This window comes from Lepisosteus oculatus, chromosome 9 (genome assembly GCF_040954835.1).
Source record: "Lepisosteus oculatus isolate fLepOcu1 chromosome 9, fLepOcu1.hap2, whole genome shotgun sequence".
Taxonomy (NCBI): Eukaryota; Metazoa; Chordata; class Actinopteri; order Semionotiformes; family Lepisosteidae; genus Lepisosteus; species Lepisosteus oculatus.
The window spans coordinates 37,773,180-37,787,549 of record NC_090704.1 but is presented as its reverse complement, the minus strand read 5'-3'; the positions used below and the strand labels follow the sequence as shown (position 1 = coordinate 37,787,549).

The following is a 14,370-nucleotide window of genomic DNA, read 5'->3' as shown; positions in this document are numbered from 1 at the left end:
AGTTTAAATACATAAAATATATTACTTACATTTTATGCTAGAAAATGTAAGTTAACAAGAGGCACTATTCTTCACCTGCTTCTGTCTTGTCCCATAATACAGACATTAATATAATACCATTGAGATATCAAATTGCTGCAAAGCAAAACATGCATTCTTGCAAAAATGTCTAACAGAAAAGAATTCTATTTTTACACAATGCAGAAATTCTTCCCTCGTGTTTAAATACGGAATTGCTATGAACACTGGAATATTCACATTGGGACTAAAGACCCACTGCTAAAAAGGCTTGACTGGCATATCAATGTCTATGACTTAGAAAACGCATAAAGAAATTAATATTTTCTGTAACTGTCTGTTGTCTGCGTAAACAAAAAAAAAGAAACCAAACATCAGTCTGCTTCTCTTCATTCGCTGAGCTATTCGACTCAAGAACAGAAAAAATAAAGAGGAGCCCTCAACCCTGCAGATTGATTTTCTCCATGGCAATATGGCTTTTTAAAAAAACTTCCATTATTGCTTGGAATGATGCAAACCCTCTTTATTTCCCCTATCCTTTACAACTGCAACATATATACTAACCCTATGTCTATCTAAAAGATCCACAGTGAAAAGTAACTATGCAGAATGTTAAAAACAATATTAGCTGTAATTTATAATAAAAGAAAAGCAGGGAGGATCATCAGTATATTTGATATTGAGAAGTGACATCAAAAAAGAGAAACAATGTTATTAAATGGCAGCTCAGTCTTTTCATTATAAATGTCTATGCAATTGTTTCTCATCTCATCTATTTACATTATGTATTTACTATTATAAATCTTATACCATCAGACCAAAAACCAGAAATGGTTTCATTGCACTACTGTGATGCTACCACTCAGTGGAAATGGCCCTGCAAAGAAACACTCTTGAATCATTGCAATGTGAAGTCACCTGACTTGAGTATTCACAGTCCATCCATCTATCATCACTAGACTCCAGCAGTGCTACCAAAGGACAAGATGTGACTGTCATTGATCCAGACCACCTGAGGGATCACTTCTGCACAGCAAGAACTATGGCTGCTAACACGGTTTGACGATTACAGTAATCTGATGAATCAGAGTAGGTGGCAGCAGAGGTTGTTTCAGTAACGGTAGTACAGTGGGGTGGGACGCTATTTTTACTAGTAACGTATTGTTCTCTGTGGTGATCTCACAGGATTACACTGACAAATTTTGAAACTTTATCTTAGCAACACCAACATGAAGATAATCCTTGTACAGTATCTATCAGCATAATAATGTTCAACCCAAAAGAAAAGGACTGCTCAAGACTCACTGCTTTCTTTCTTAGTCAAACACAGCCCACTGTGTCACCACATCTTAATATAATTCAGCACATACAAGATAAAACGAGAAAACGCATACATCATTGTCAACTAATGCCAAGTATCGCCAGTGATCTAGGAGTTACTTTAATGCAATGTCTCTGACCATCTATATCCTGCTGTTTGATGCTTTCCATTTGGGTTAAAGGTTTACCAAGGGGTATCAAACTTGAATGCACAGTGTGACCCACATCACACATGACCTTCAGACCTTCTTGTCAATGTCATTTTTATGAATGATGAAATTATTTCACAGCCGAAATGAGAATAGGCACCACTTCATCTGTTTGTTTCATAAATATGGAGTGGCAATTCTGAAGTGTATTAATATATTTATTAATTGTGATTTCTTTAACAATGATAATCTTATTTAATTGGTTAATTTACATTAATTTGAAGTTGTCTGAATTTTCATTTATTAAAAGAGGTTTTCAGTTAGCTCATAAATTTAATCTCCTTATAATTAACTAACAATTCATGCTGAAAAACAGTTTTAAATTTTCTTCTTGGTTTCCAGTTTATACACATAATAAAGGAGGGAATAAAACTAAAGAATAATGATGGGAAACCAAATTATTGGAGCTGATAAATAGTGTTTGTGATTTTGCAGATCAGATGACAGATCTATGATTGCAGAAGTGCTGGAAATGATGTGAGCAAATTTGATTACCTTCTCTTCTCTGGTTACTCCCCCTCCCTCACCGCTGCTGCTGTCATGAGGCTGCATCTCCAGCACAGTTCGGAAGAGCTTCTCAGAGGTCTGAGTGAGGAATCCAATCTCAGCATTGGGATGCAGTCCATACAAGTATGGGGATTCAGCGGGAAGAACGTCATCAATGTACTATGGGGAAGACAAGAGACATTTGTTTGCTAATCCAAAGTTCAAGTAAAAATACAAACGCAGACAGTTCATCATGGAGTGAGTTAGGTCATCTGTGGTAAGTTTCATTAAGTAAGGCCCCATTTTGATTACCAAGAAGGAAGGGGAAAGATAACACAGAAAGGCATATTACTAGAGATGAAGGGAATGGCTTGTATAGTTAGTAAGATTTTAACTCAAAATCCTCTCCAATGCAAACTAATTGTGCTCATATAAGATTCCACTCTTTGCACAGACCAGAAGGTGACATTTTCTGTGCAATCATGAGCCATACATGGTGTATAATCTTTAAGAGGCTACAGTTTTTGAGTTTGGGTATATAGCAAACAATGATTTTACTTTATTGAATTGTTCAATTAAATAATATATGCACATTTAGTAATAATACCAGTGATACTACACTATTAAGAATCTCCAGAATTGTTTGCTCTCAGGATTATAGTGAGATGGGGTTTTTAAGTGCATGATACTAACACTTTTTGCATCATCCTAACAATCACTTCAGGAGGAAATGTTAAAAAGCTTGAAAACCTTTGCCAGCCACTATCGCTTATGGTAGGGCTTAAACTCTGCGCAAAGTCTGATTCAAAAACCTCACTTCAGAACTAATGTCATGTCCAAACTCTGAGTTTGATAATTGGGCATGGCTGCCCTAATGCTAATGCTTTTCCCTGTGTTCAAATTCAGGGCCCTTGAGTGATGTTTCCCCTTAATTTTGACTTGAGTACAAAGCAGTTGAACATTCTGAGATCAGCAGCAAAGTATCTTAATAATTAATAATAGAATTACTTTGAACGGATAAGCAAACTGGAAAGGTGATGCCAGTGAAGCACGTTTCAGATTAATATTCATAAAACCAAAAAAAGACTGGCTACTTGTGTGTTGTTTAGTGTTTTAGATATCTAGGAACAGCAACTGATTGAACATTTAAACTTTGTAGAAAATACCAATTGTATTTTTAAGAAGGCTTGTCAGTGTATATTTTTGATCAGTGTATAAACCCTCTCTAAAAATGTAATCACTGGCAGGAACATGACAAATCCCTAAAATGTATTCATTGCTCTTGACAAATAACCAACAGTAACAAGGTAGTAATGCCAAAACTGAGTGCTATTCTTGTGAATTATTCAATTAGTCTGTGGATTAAGAGGACAAATGTGTGTTATATACTGTACATTAGTCAAGACCTGCATTTTATGATAACACAAAACTGGAAAACATATACAGTAAGAATTTAAATTTAAAGCTTTTTCTCACTGCTATAATGTAATTGTCCCACTTTTGTTACATACAATTGTCCTTACCCTAAATGTGAAATTAATGGTAACAGAAGAGGTGGATTGGGGCTGTGTTTGGATTATTAAAGTAGAGCAGACATTGAGCTTCTTCTGCTTTCCATTACACCTTTTAAATAAGCTTGCTTCAGACCTGTGCTAAGCTGCTCTAGTACTTTCAAGCACTGCTATAAAAAAGTAATATTAATCAGTATTTATCAACAATATTAGCTTTATTTAACTTAGTCCATATAATTCAAATTAATATAATTGTATTATATTTAATATAACATTATTTATTATATTGAATTTCTTTTTTTTTTACTAAAAAATGTAAGATACACCAATTCATTTACAGTATCATCAGAAATCTGCTTTAATGGTAATGGTAACAAAAAACAAGAGACTGCCTCAAAGCTAAGGGCTCAAGCAGGACCACTCACTGGACAGTACACTATTACACAGGCTACACCCACAGTGAGTGTCCAGAGCCATCCCTTAGAGCTGTGAGACAACAATACTAAACACAACTTCACCACGATTTTTGTGCACAACCTGCAGCAACACTGTTGCATCTTGTGCACTAATTATGGTATCACAATATTAATCATTAAGCCCTATACTGACACATCTTGGTTTTAGGTAATGGTTCAGCCAGACAGTACAGCAAAACCAATGTAATGTGTGGATTAATGGCTTCCCTAAATTATCATCTCTTTTATTTTCATTTTTGCATGAAGACTGAAAAACAACTATCGTGATTACTATTCCTTACATACTGTAAGACCCTAGCTGATTATGCTTCTTCAGATATGGACAGGGAGTAAACAAAAAAAATACTTTTATGCACAGGTAGGGGAAAAAAGAACTAAAATACATGCTGGGTTTAGAGCACAGCAATTTTGAAGGCAATTTTCAGATCTAGTCTGAATCAACAGTGCAGATTTGACAGTGTAGACAGTAGAAAGATCGATTTTTATTTTCAGACAAGCTATATAACTGCAGGTGCTCTTAACTGCCTCACATTGGCCAGAAAAATAAATGGCTTGCACAACAGTGGAAGTTATGTCTTTAAGGGCAAAAACTGAATGAGCATTGCCTGGATGAATCATTACAAAAAGTCCCTTGTTTGCTAAATACACAGTAAAATGTGGACAGTTTCCTATGTCTGACAGCTATATACTATAAATAATCACTTCTCCAAATTTGTGCTTTAAAACGAAACAAGCTTTTTCAGATGTTGCAGGATTTAGTGTCAGCTACTGCACAATCTGATGTTTATTGTTTTGTTGCAAAGCTATTGGCATTGAATTGTTTTTAAAACTGGAAATGCTTGGCAATAACCTGGTGGTATCCATTGTAGTCCATGTTGCCAGGTAATGGGAAACCAGGAGCTAAGAAGAGCTCTCCCTCCATCATCTCTGGCTTAATAAACTCCTCCAGGTAAGTTCTGCAGAGCCGCCGGTCCCAGTCATCTGTGATGTGACCCCCATACATAATTTCTCCAAAGAGATATCGCAGATCATCATAAGGGACCTGAAACCAAGAATTTACAGACAATCTTGATGATTATTACTTGAGGTAGCCAGGAGCCAACAATGATCATTATGATCAACCTGATCATACAGTACATGCTTGTTAATTAACCATCACAGAAATCCACTCTGACCTTTTATTAATTCACCATGTACTGTACATCATTATCTGAACGGCAACATTTTTATAGTTCGAAACCTAAAATTAAAAATCATAAGTGAAGTACTATTACATTTGTTGGGATTTAAATAGATTAAATAAATTCTTTAAAGATATTTATCTTCACTTAATTCAAACCTCAGATGTTCTAGATATAATTGTTCTGTTTACGGTATTCCTCTCGTGAAAAATAAATTGGGGGGAAAAAACAAAAGGAAATTACAACTGAGTGACAGATGATGGGTATGAATTAAGCTTGGAAAAAAAAAACAGAAAGGAACTGCATATCTGATAATCAGGACAAGATAATGAGTCTTTTGCAATCATTACTAATTTGTACTTTCTAGATAGCCTACAGATAAATAAACATCAGAGCATGGATTAACAGAATTGAACATCTGTGTTAGAAATAAATGTTTTTTAAGGTAAATAAAAAAGCCTTACATGTCCTGGGCAGATTGTGTCAAGGATACATACAGTATGTGGAATATATTTACATAATTTTGATTTTTGATCATATTAAGAATTATAAACTTCTCTTAAAATTAATCACGAAGTAGGAGCATGATTTTTTAGCATCAGAATTTCTGATCGATTTACAGAACAGAATAGCCTGAATTTATTGTTGGAATGATAATAACCCCACATCAAACACCTGCTGCTCCTGCATTCTGTTTAACAAATCCCTAAATTAGGCTATCTATTATATTTAAACTTAATTAGGGGTCGATTAAGAAATAGTAGTTTGATATGAGTGGGTTAATCATAGAAAAACATTTCAACTAAAGCTTTGCAGTTTTGAAATTCCATGTTCTGAAATATTATACTCTGTCAACTTGAAGCACCTTTGACATTCTTGTACAGTAAATTTACCTTTGTTCCCTTTTAACTGGCAACAGAAAAGGATATTTTGCATTTCACTTATTAAATGCCCCAAGGTTTTTTAGGCCTTTTCACAGATTCCCCTTTCCCATTTTCCACTCTATCTCGGGTGTCCCATATTAAACATTTACCACAATCGATGTATTTCTGTGATATACAGTATATCTTATGGCATATTATTGCTCTAAGCTTATTTTGATATATATCCTACTTAAAGACTGTCATAGAAGTTAAATTAAATTCACAACTGTGTCTTTAACATCTCTTGCTCTCTGGCTTCAGATAAAGGAATATTTCGGCTAAGTTTTAATGTAAGCCTTACTCATTATTTACAGGCATACTTGTAAACATTTCACACAGCCATAGTACAACATTTTCCCCCTTTTCCAGTAATTAAGATACATTAGTGTTCTATTATTCTCTGCATGGTGATTTGTAAACCAAGACAACAAAAATTCCAAACCTGCCATCAGATTTGAACACATAACTGAGTTGCAAAATTAACTGAGTATATATTTTGTTTGCTAACGGATATTGTTATTAATGACCAGTTTTCAAAGAACTGATGACTGCAAACCAAACAGATTGACTGTCACTCAATCAAAAATTAGGTTCAGGATACAGTAAGTGCTGGCAGGAATATGATTCCTGTTTTTTTAGGGGGTGGAAACAATACATTTATCAATCATATAAATTAATTGTTACAAAGAGGAGTTAAATTTTTTCTATATCTGTTACCCTTCACAAGAACAATATAAAAAAATGCTCAATATTTAAATTCTATTGCTCTCATATTTATAGATGAAAGTTAAATCTATAAACACTAACTAATAATTAGTTAGACTTGTAACCTGTGTAAAATTCACTCTGGTTCACTAAGCAAGTCATAGTTATGTTTTAAATATACAATTATATTTTGATTCGAATCCTCCTGAATTTTAAGGTTAAACTGAATTTTATGACATATTGCAATTACAGAGATCAGGTTAAATGACAAACTTAATAATAATAATAATAATAATAATAATTGCTTATACTTATATAGCGCTTTTCTGGACAGTCCACTCAAAGCGCTTTACAGGTAATGGGGACACCCCTCCACCACCACCAGAACGCTCACCACATCAGCTATTAGTGGGGAGGAGGGCAGAGTAATGTAGCCAATTCATAGAGGGGGATTATTAGGAGGCCATGATTGGTAAGGGCCAATGGGAAATTTGGCCAGGACGCCGGGGTTACACCCCTACTCTTTTCGAGAAATGCCCTGGGATTTTTAATGACCACAGAGAGTCAGGACCTCGGTTTTACGTCTCATCCGAAGGACGGGATTAATTAATTCCTCTCTTCCTTAACTGGATCTAAAATAAATTAATCTAGTTCCAAAACCCACTACCGCTCACCTTTGAATTAGCCTCTAGATAGTTGTAAAGTACATTCACAGATATGGTAAGGTCTCCCGTGTTGAACGGATAGGTTCTGTTCCAGCCCTGAGGTCCAAATTTCCGTCTTTCTGCTACCACAGCATGGAAGTAGCAGAGTGCAAAAAGAATGCTTTTAAACTCATTCTCTCGAGCACACATCTCCAAGGTATCCTGAAATAGAAAAAAATAGAAGAATATGCTAAATAAAATTAAAGAAAAAAAAAGTACCTAATTTTAAATTCCCCATAGCTGTTTTTATAGATATTCCCAGTCATAAAACATTTAAAGAAGCTCATTCATTATCATTTAGGCTTGTTCCCATGACATTTTGACGGTCATTTGTTTTCATTTTCTGCACTACATGTATCTCCAGACAGGCAGACGACTGGATGACGCTGAACAAAAGGACTGGATTTTCTTTAATTGACACTGCCTGTCAGGTCTTCAATGGCATATTGTTTTAGATGAGTTAAATGAAAAACACTGGCAGTATCACTTCCAAGAGGGAAAACAGAAACAGTCATGGCTATAACTCTGTGTAAAACTGTTTACTCTGTTGTGAATTAAACGTATAAAATCCTTTTAGTATTGGAAGGCATGATTTTAAAAAAAATCCTTTGTTATTCACTCCACAAACAACTTTGGAAATGTGGAAGAGACACATTAGATGTTTCGACTTGACAATTACATTAACAAGGACATTGTGTTAATATTCTACATAGAGATACAGGTAGTATTATTTTGCCATCAATGACACATCTGGAATCCAAAGACAACATTATATTACACTCAAACCAAAAACAATCCAATCAGAAAACATACTGTAGCTTTCTCCTGCTACACTTCTGTCTGATCATGCTAATTCTCTCTTCTAAAAAAGGTCTAAAAAGTGAGAGTTGAAAGATAAGACCTCCAACCTATAAGGCAACAAGACAGTTGCAAGCTGTGCACTAGAGAAGAGGAAATGAAAGAGCATAACAGAAAGTGGACATGGAAGCAGGTGCCACTGAATCAGTGTCCTGGTGGACAGAAGCTCCAAGGCAATAATCATCAAACTGTAGCAGTAATTGCAAACTGAAACTTTGGGATGACTTTCACAAACACTTTCCCAGTCAGATCTTTCGCACTACAAAAATAAACCATGACAGACTGAATCAAATGTGTGTCAAGTCCAACCACTCAATAGCAATGGTATATAGAGGGACAAAGGTTATCTATCCCTGGGTTAGGAGCTGAAATACTGGAATCAGTAATTGCCCAATAACCTGGTTTCTCACTGAAATGGCTTTTAAGAGAATGCATAAAGAAGAATTAAAGAAATGGTGGATAAGAAAGAAAACACAATGTTTCAGCTGAAGACTCCACAGTCGAAACGTTGTGTTTCTTTTCTTCTCTTTTTAGCATGCAATAAACCTGTACTTGTTCCTTTGCAAATATTATGTGTGTTGTCATGTGACAGCTGGAAAGGACAAAGATAAAATGATACATTATTATAGTTTCTGTCCTTGAAACGTTAAGACAATGACTTTACTTTTGAGGACAAATTGTGGATTATTTTAGGGGAGTGGGAGGGGTAGGTTAGTTATCAAGCCATTCATTATCTATCAAGGTAAAGCATGACAAGAATATTTTCTTTCTGTCCTTCTCAATAAGGAGATATGTCTAAATGCTGCACCATGATGTGTACCTCTATTTATAAAGATAAGAATCTGCAGTTTAGGTATAGAGTGGGTTGTAAGTAAATGTCAAGGTAATGGTTTTCCCAGTTTGTCTGATAAGATACAAAGCTCGGAATTCTGATAACAAGGATGATAGCTCCTAAACAGGATTCAATGAAATACACAGTCAAAAACCCCTTTGTTACATAGAAGGATTTTAGGAACAGGGGGGTTTCACTTTAGATTAATTTGAAAAAGAAAGAACTCTACTGTGAGATTATTAAGAAGTAAATGAAAGTCAAACAGAATGAAGAACAACTTTTTAACAAAGTGCACAAAAATGACTTGGTGCTGTCTCTTGAAAAATACATATCAATTTTTTTAAATGATTGTATCTGTAGAGCAATCAGCTCAATATTGACAAAGAATTTCAATATTAACTAAGGTATAAAGGGAAAAAGTCAGAGTAAAATATTAAGAACCAATTCTGTAAAGTTGGTTTCAAGCGAAATACAAATTAAAATACAAAAAGGATGGATAAATTGATGTATTCTTCATTACATTAGTTTGTATTTTTGATAAATCCCAAAGTACTCAAATTTACCTTATATAATGAATTTATAAATATATAAAGACATAATTATCAGATTTTATTTTTTCGCACATACAGTACATTGAACACAAACCATCAGGGATATCAGCAGTTGAAACTAAAATGTTAGACATTGCTAATGATCATTCTATTACTCATTTTGTCAGGAGACAGTACAATATATTTATCTAGTCTCTTCAAACAGTCAAGATTAAAGAAAACAAAGTGAAAGAACTATTGGGGAACTATGATTATAATATGGCATACCTTGAAATATATTCAAGTGTCTAATAGTACTTTTTCAAGAAACTGTACAAAGCACACATTTACTCTTTCAAGAGAGAAGACTACAGTATATTGGAAAATGAAAGTGCTAAGGAGAAGCAGAATATGAGGGAATAGATATAGAATCAGTAGAAAATGGATGACAACAGATTTAAAATTATAATAATAAAGATATCTCCACATGACAAGTGTCAGACTTCATTCTTCAATCTAAAGACAAAATCATGTTCTGGAATACTGTACCAAATCAAAGCAAGTAATTAGTTGAACCTAATCAAATACTTGGACATGTACTGTATGGCAATGTTAACTATCCTCATATAGTATATTATTATTGGTATAGCAACTGCTGTTTACAATAGAGAAACCTGTAGTCAGTGTATAACATCTCCACCAGTCAAAGCCATTTAATTTGCATTTTTTGTTTTGCATTAGGCTAGGGTTGCATTTCTAATGTGTTTCAGCATAATTATGCACAACTCAAAAGCCTATCAAGGAATTACATAACATTAATGTTTTCACATTAAGTCCAAACATATTATTTAATTTACTAAAAATAAAGTACACAGGGGAAAGGCTTGTTTATGTTTTTGTATACTGTACATAGAAGTTACTCCAGGCTTTATTACAAATGTAATATAATATTAAAATTTCTAATAACAATATTTTGATTAAACATTGGTTTAACAGTTTTGATCTTTTTAAGCATAAAATTAACACATTTTCTCACCTCATTTACTTCCCAAGACAATGCTCTGACTGTCAAAGAAAATATGGCATTCTAAACTAGAGAAGACAAGCAGAAACATCTGTCTCCTAAGTGATTTTGTGAAGTAGTATGAACGTTTCAGTATAATTACAATTATAAGAGATAAGATCACTTTATTGACCATATACAATTTCTTGTATTAGTAATTTGTCTTTTCGCAAACTCCAACTTGCTCTCCATGAGACACACAGACAGGGAGAGAAGCTTGAGGTCAGAGCGCAGGGTCAGCCATTTATACAGAGCCCCTGAAGCAGTTGGGGTTAAGGGCCTTGCTCAGGGGCCCAAAGGAGTAGGATTCCTCTGCCGGCCGCGGGATACAAACTGGCAACCTTCCAGCCACAGGCGCAGATCCTTAGCCAGTTCTTCAACATGCATTAGGTTAGACAGATCAATATGTAACATTCTTAAAGACATAGGGATTTATATGTATCAATTATTATGTATACATTATATGTATATGTATATATGTATCAATTATTTCAATCCAATTATGCGCAATCCACAGAATATTGACTAAATATCACACACTTTGCACTTATTCAGAAAATATTCATAAATATTTGTAAATTAAGGTCAGTTGGGTTATTTTAATTAATTACAATTAATTAACTACATTAAGAATAAAATATTGTATTCTCCAAAATAACAGAAGAGTAAGGTTTTTTAATTGAAAGGCAAGCTAGAAATCAAGGATTTATGGAATTATACAGTATACCATGTTCCTTAGAAGCAATGTAAAATACTCATAAATGGATTTGGTTTCATGAGTTTCAAATTACATTTTAAACTCAACTTCCATATTATGACAAAAAAGTCAACATAGCTTTTAGCATTCTAAAACTGTTCAGCACAGAAGAAACTGAGAGGGACTGATATCAGGCCTTAGGTCCAATATGGTGTGTTCATGTGCAGCAGTGCACATTATTGTGCATATAAATCATGGTAAATAAAGAAAACATTGTGTAATTTTCTTTTAAAAATACCTTTTTACACTTAATTTTATTTGTTTCCTGGGCTACAGCAGCTGGTGAAAGACTTATGTAACCTTATGTTAATGAAGCAGTTACACTTTAAGCACAACAGTGTGAAGAAAGTGAAGGTCAGCGTTGAGGGTGAGAAAACATGCTCTCACTGTGTAATCCCTAAAGTAAAGGAGCTATGCAAGCTGAAAAAATGGCAAATGGAGACTATAAATCCGTAAAATCCTGGCTGACAAATTGCCTGCATGGTTAAACTTATGAAACACATTACCACCTATCAGTGGACACCACATCCTATTTTTTGCTACATTCCTCTTTTGTGCTGTTCAAGTGCACCATATGCTGTGCAGTGAGCTGGTACAGATTTGAAGCCCTCTTCCTCCAAATGAGGTGACTGTAATACTGTACACAGTTACAGCACAGTACTATTTAACCATACAGATATGACCAAAGAGGGTACATAAAAAAGGTATTATTACAGTACTATAAATGAGCTCCAAGTAAAATTCAGCAGGGCAGTGATGCAACAGCTCACATGTGAATATGTGAATATGAAAAGAACCAGACTAGCAGCATGTGGGCCACCATCTCAACCTTCCCTTGTATGTCACATTGTAATCAGTACGGTAGTGTGATACAGTCGGGTCTCGACATCTCCGAATTTTAACATTCCGAAATGACTTAACTTTGAAATCAGTGTCACGACAAGGATCATGAGATGAATCTAGCTAGTAAACACTTCTGCCTGCCCAAGTACCCATTACCCAGCATCCACATCTCGTCTCTGCACTGAACGCTCGCAGATGTAGGAACCATATAGTCCTTTACATTAATTGACCCACCTGCTTATAGAATACATGCCTCTGCACTTTAAGTTACTGTATTGTGTAAGAAAATCTTGGGGGTTTACCTGGTTAAAATTGTCCAGAGCTTTGTGCAAGTTGGCGTGCATGCCTGTTGGTGGTTCATTGGTGATTTTGATGGAGTTCTCTAAGATGCCTTGGGGAATGATGTGTCCATCGGCTGAAGCAGCAGGCTCGGCACTGATGAATACACGGAACTCCTGGTGGCTGCCCTCGCTGTGCTGCTCCAATTTTTTCTCCAGGGTACCCAACCACTTGGCCACCAGATGGATATTCTAGTAGCAAAAAATGGAACAGTGCATGCTCAATAGACCAGAAGATGGGATATGAGTTAGGATATAAGCATTTAAGAGCATGAGTGGATTAGTTTACAAAAAGGAGGGAGCAAAAAAAGAAAAGAGAATGAACAAAAATAAAGCCGAAGGATGAAAATAAAAACAAAATACTCTTTTTATCTTGATGGATTTGTTATGTTTAATTTAGCAGTACAATGTTAATTGTGGTACACTAAATGCTGTAAATACTTTCCTTTGGGCTACTGTAAAATTGGCAGCTTTTACAGCTGGTTTAATTCTTAATGGGAAAAATCTGTACCTCAATCAATACTGTTAATATGGATGCACCACTAATTAATACAGCAACAACAAATCATGATATGCACCAAAATATTCTTTAAGTTTTTACTAGACCTGGAGATCTTTTTAAGGACTTGAGATTTGCCCTTTTAACAATTTAGTTAGTCAAGCATGGCCAACTGTAGTCCTTGAGGACTTCCGAAATGTTACTATTTTACAAGTTAGTGACTTGTTCATTTAACAAATCATCTGCTTCAGTGATTAAAACAAACTTGTTACAAGTATTTATTTATAATTAGGAAGTGATGAATTAAGGGTGATCCATTAAACCTGCTGGATTGTGCCACTGGACAAGTGTTGTCCGCCATAGCTCTATGTGGCCTTAAAAGCACAGTGAAATGTTTCTTACTATGAAATGTCTCCTTGCCTAAAGATGAAACATGCACAACTTGCGTCCTGGAGGGCTAGGTTTTGGACTATACTTCCACCTGATCCCTTATTTACCAATAAATAAAACAGTAAATAAAATGTAAATAAAAATTAAATGTAAATAAAACATAAAACAACAAACCTGTTTAGAATGCTAGAGAAAAATGTCTCAAGAACTAAGCAAATCAACACAGCCAATGACATACTTTTCTACAAGAGGTTATACAAGTATTTCACACGTACAAACAAAGTCTGGTTAAATATCCATATATCTATTTTCTAACCGCCTTATCCAATACAGGGTCACAGAAAAACCAGAGACTATCGCCACAAGCAATAGGCATAAGGCAGGATACCCTATGGACAGGATGCCAGTCCATTGCAGGGTACACACAGACACACACACTCATACAAGGGCCAGTTTTCCCAAAGTCCAATTAATTTACCAGTATGTTTTTGGACTGTGGGAGGAAACCCGCATGCACACAAGGGAGCACATGCAGTACAAACTGAATGAAGGTTATGAAATAACCTAAAATCCATTCTGCTATCTTTACAACACAAGCAGTTAAAAAAATTGTTCTACATGTACTAAAAGATACTGTTACACTAGCTTCATTAAATTCTTTAATAAAATCACAAGATTTTATTAACACCAGCAAAAGTTTTGAAAACCATGTAGATATTACCCAAAA

General features: G+C 34.9%; 1 protein-coding gene across 3 annotated transcripts in view; it reads right to left on the bottom strand.

Annotated features, from left to right (window-relative positions):
• Positions 1 to 14,370, bottom strand: part of dnah9 (dynein, axonemal, heavy chain 9) — a 146,143-nt gene that overhangs the window by 15,270 nt on the left and 116,503 nt on the right. For all 3 annotated transcript variants that reach the window (XM_006635123.3, XM_015356558.2, XM_015356557.2), the window contains 4 exons: positions 12,719 to 12,946; positions 7,504 to 7,695; positions 4,871 to 5,062; positions 2,043 to 2,213 (listed from right to left, as the gene is read on the bottom strand). In XM_006635123.3, the coding sequence (XP_006635186.2) occupies positions 2,043 to 2,213; positions 4,871 to 5,062; positions 7,504 to 7,695; positions 12,719 to 12,946 (783 nt within the window). The remainder of the gene's footprint in view (positions 1 to 2,042; positions 2,214 to 4,870; positions 5,063 to 7,503; positions 7,696 to 12,718; positions 12,947 to 14,370) is intronic.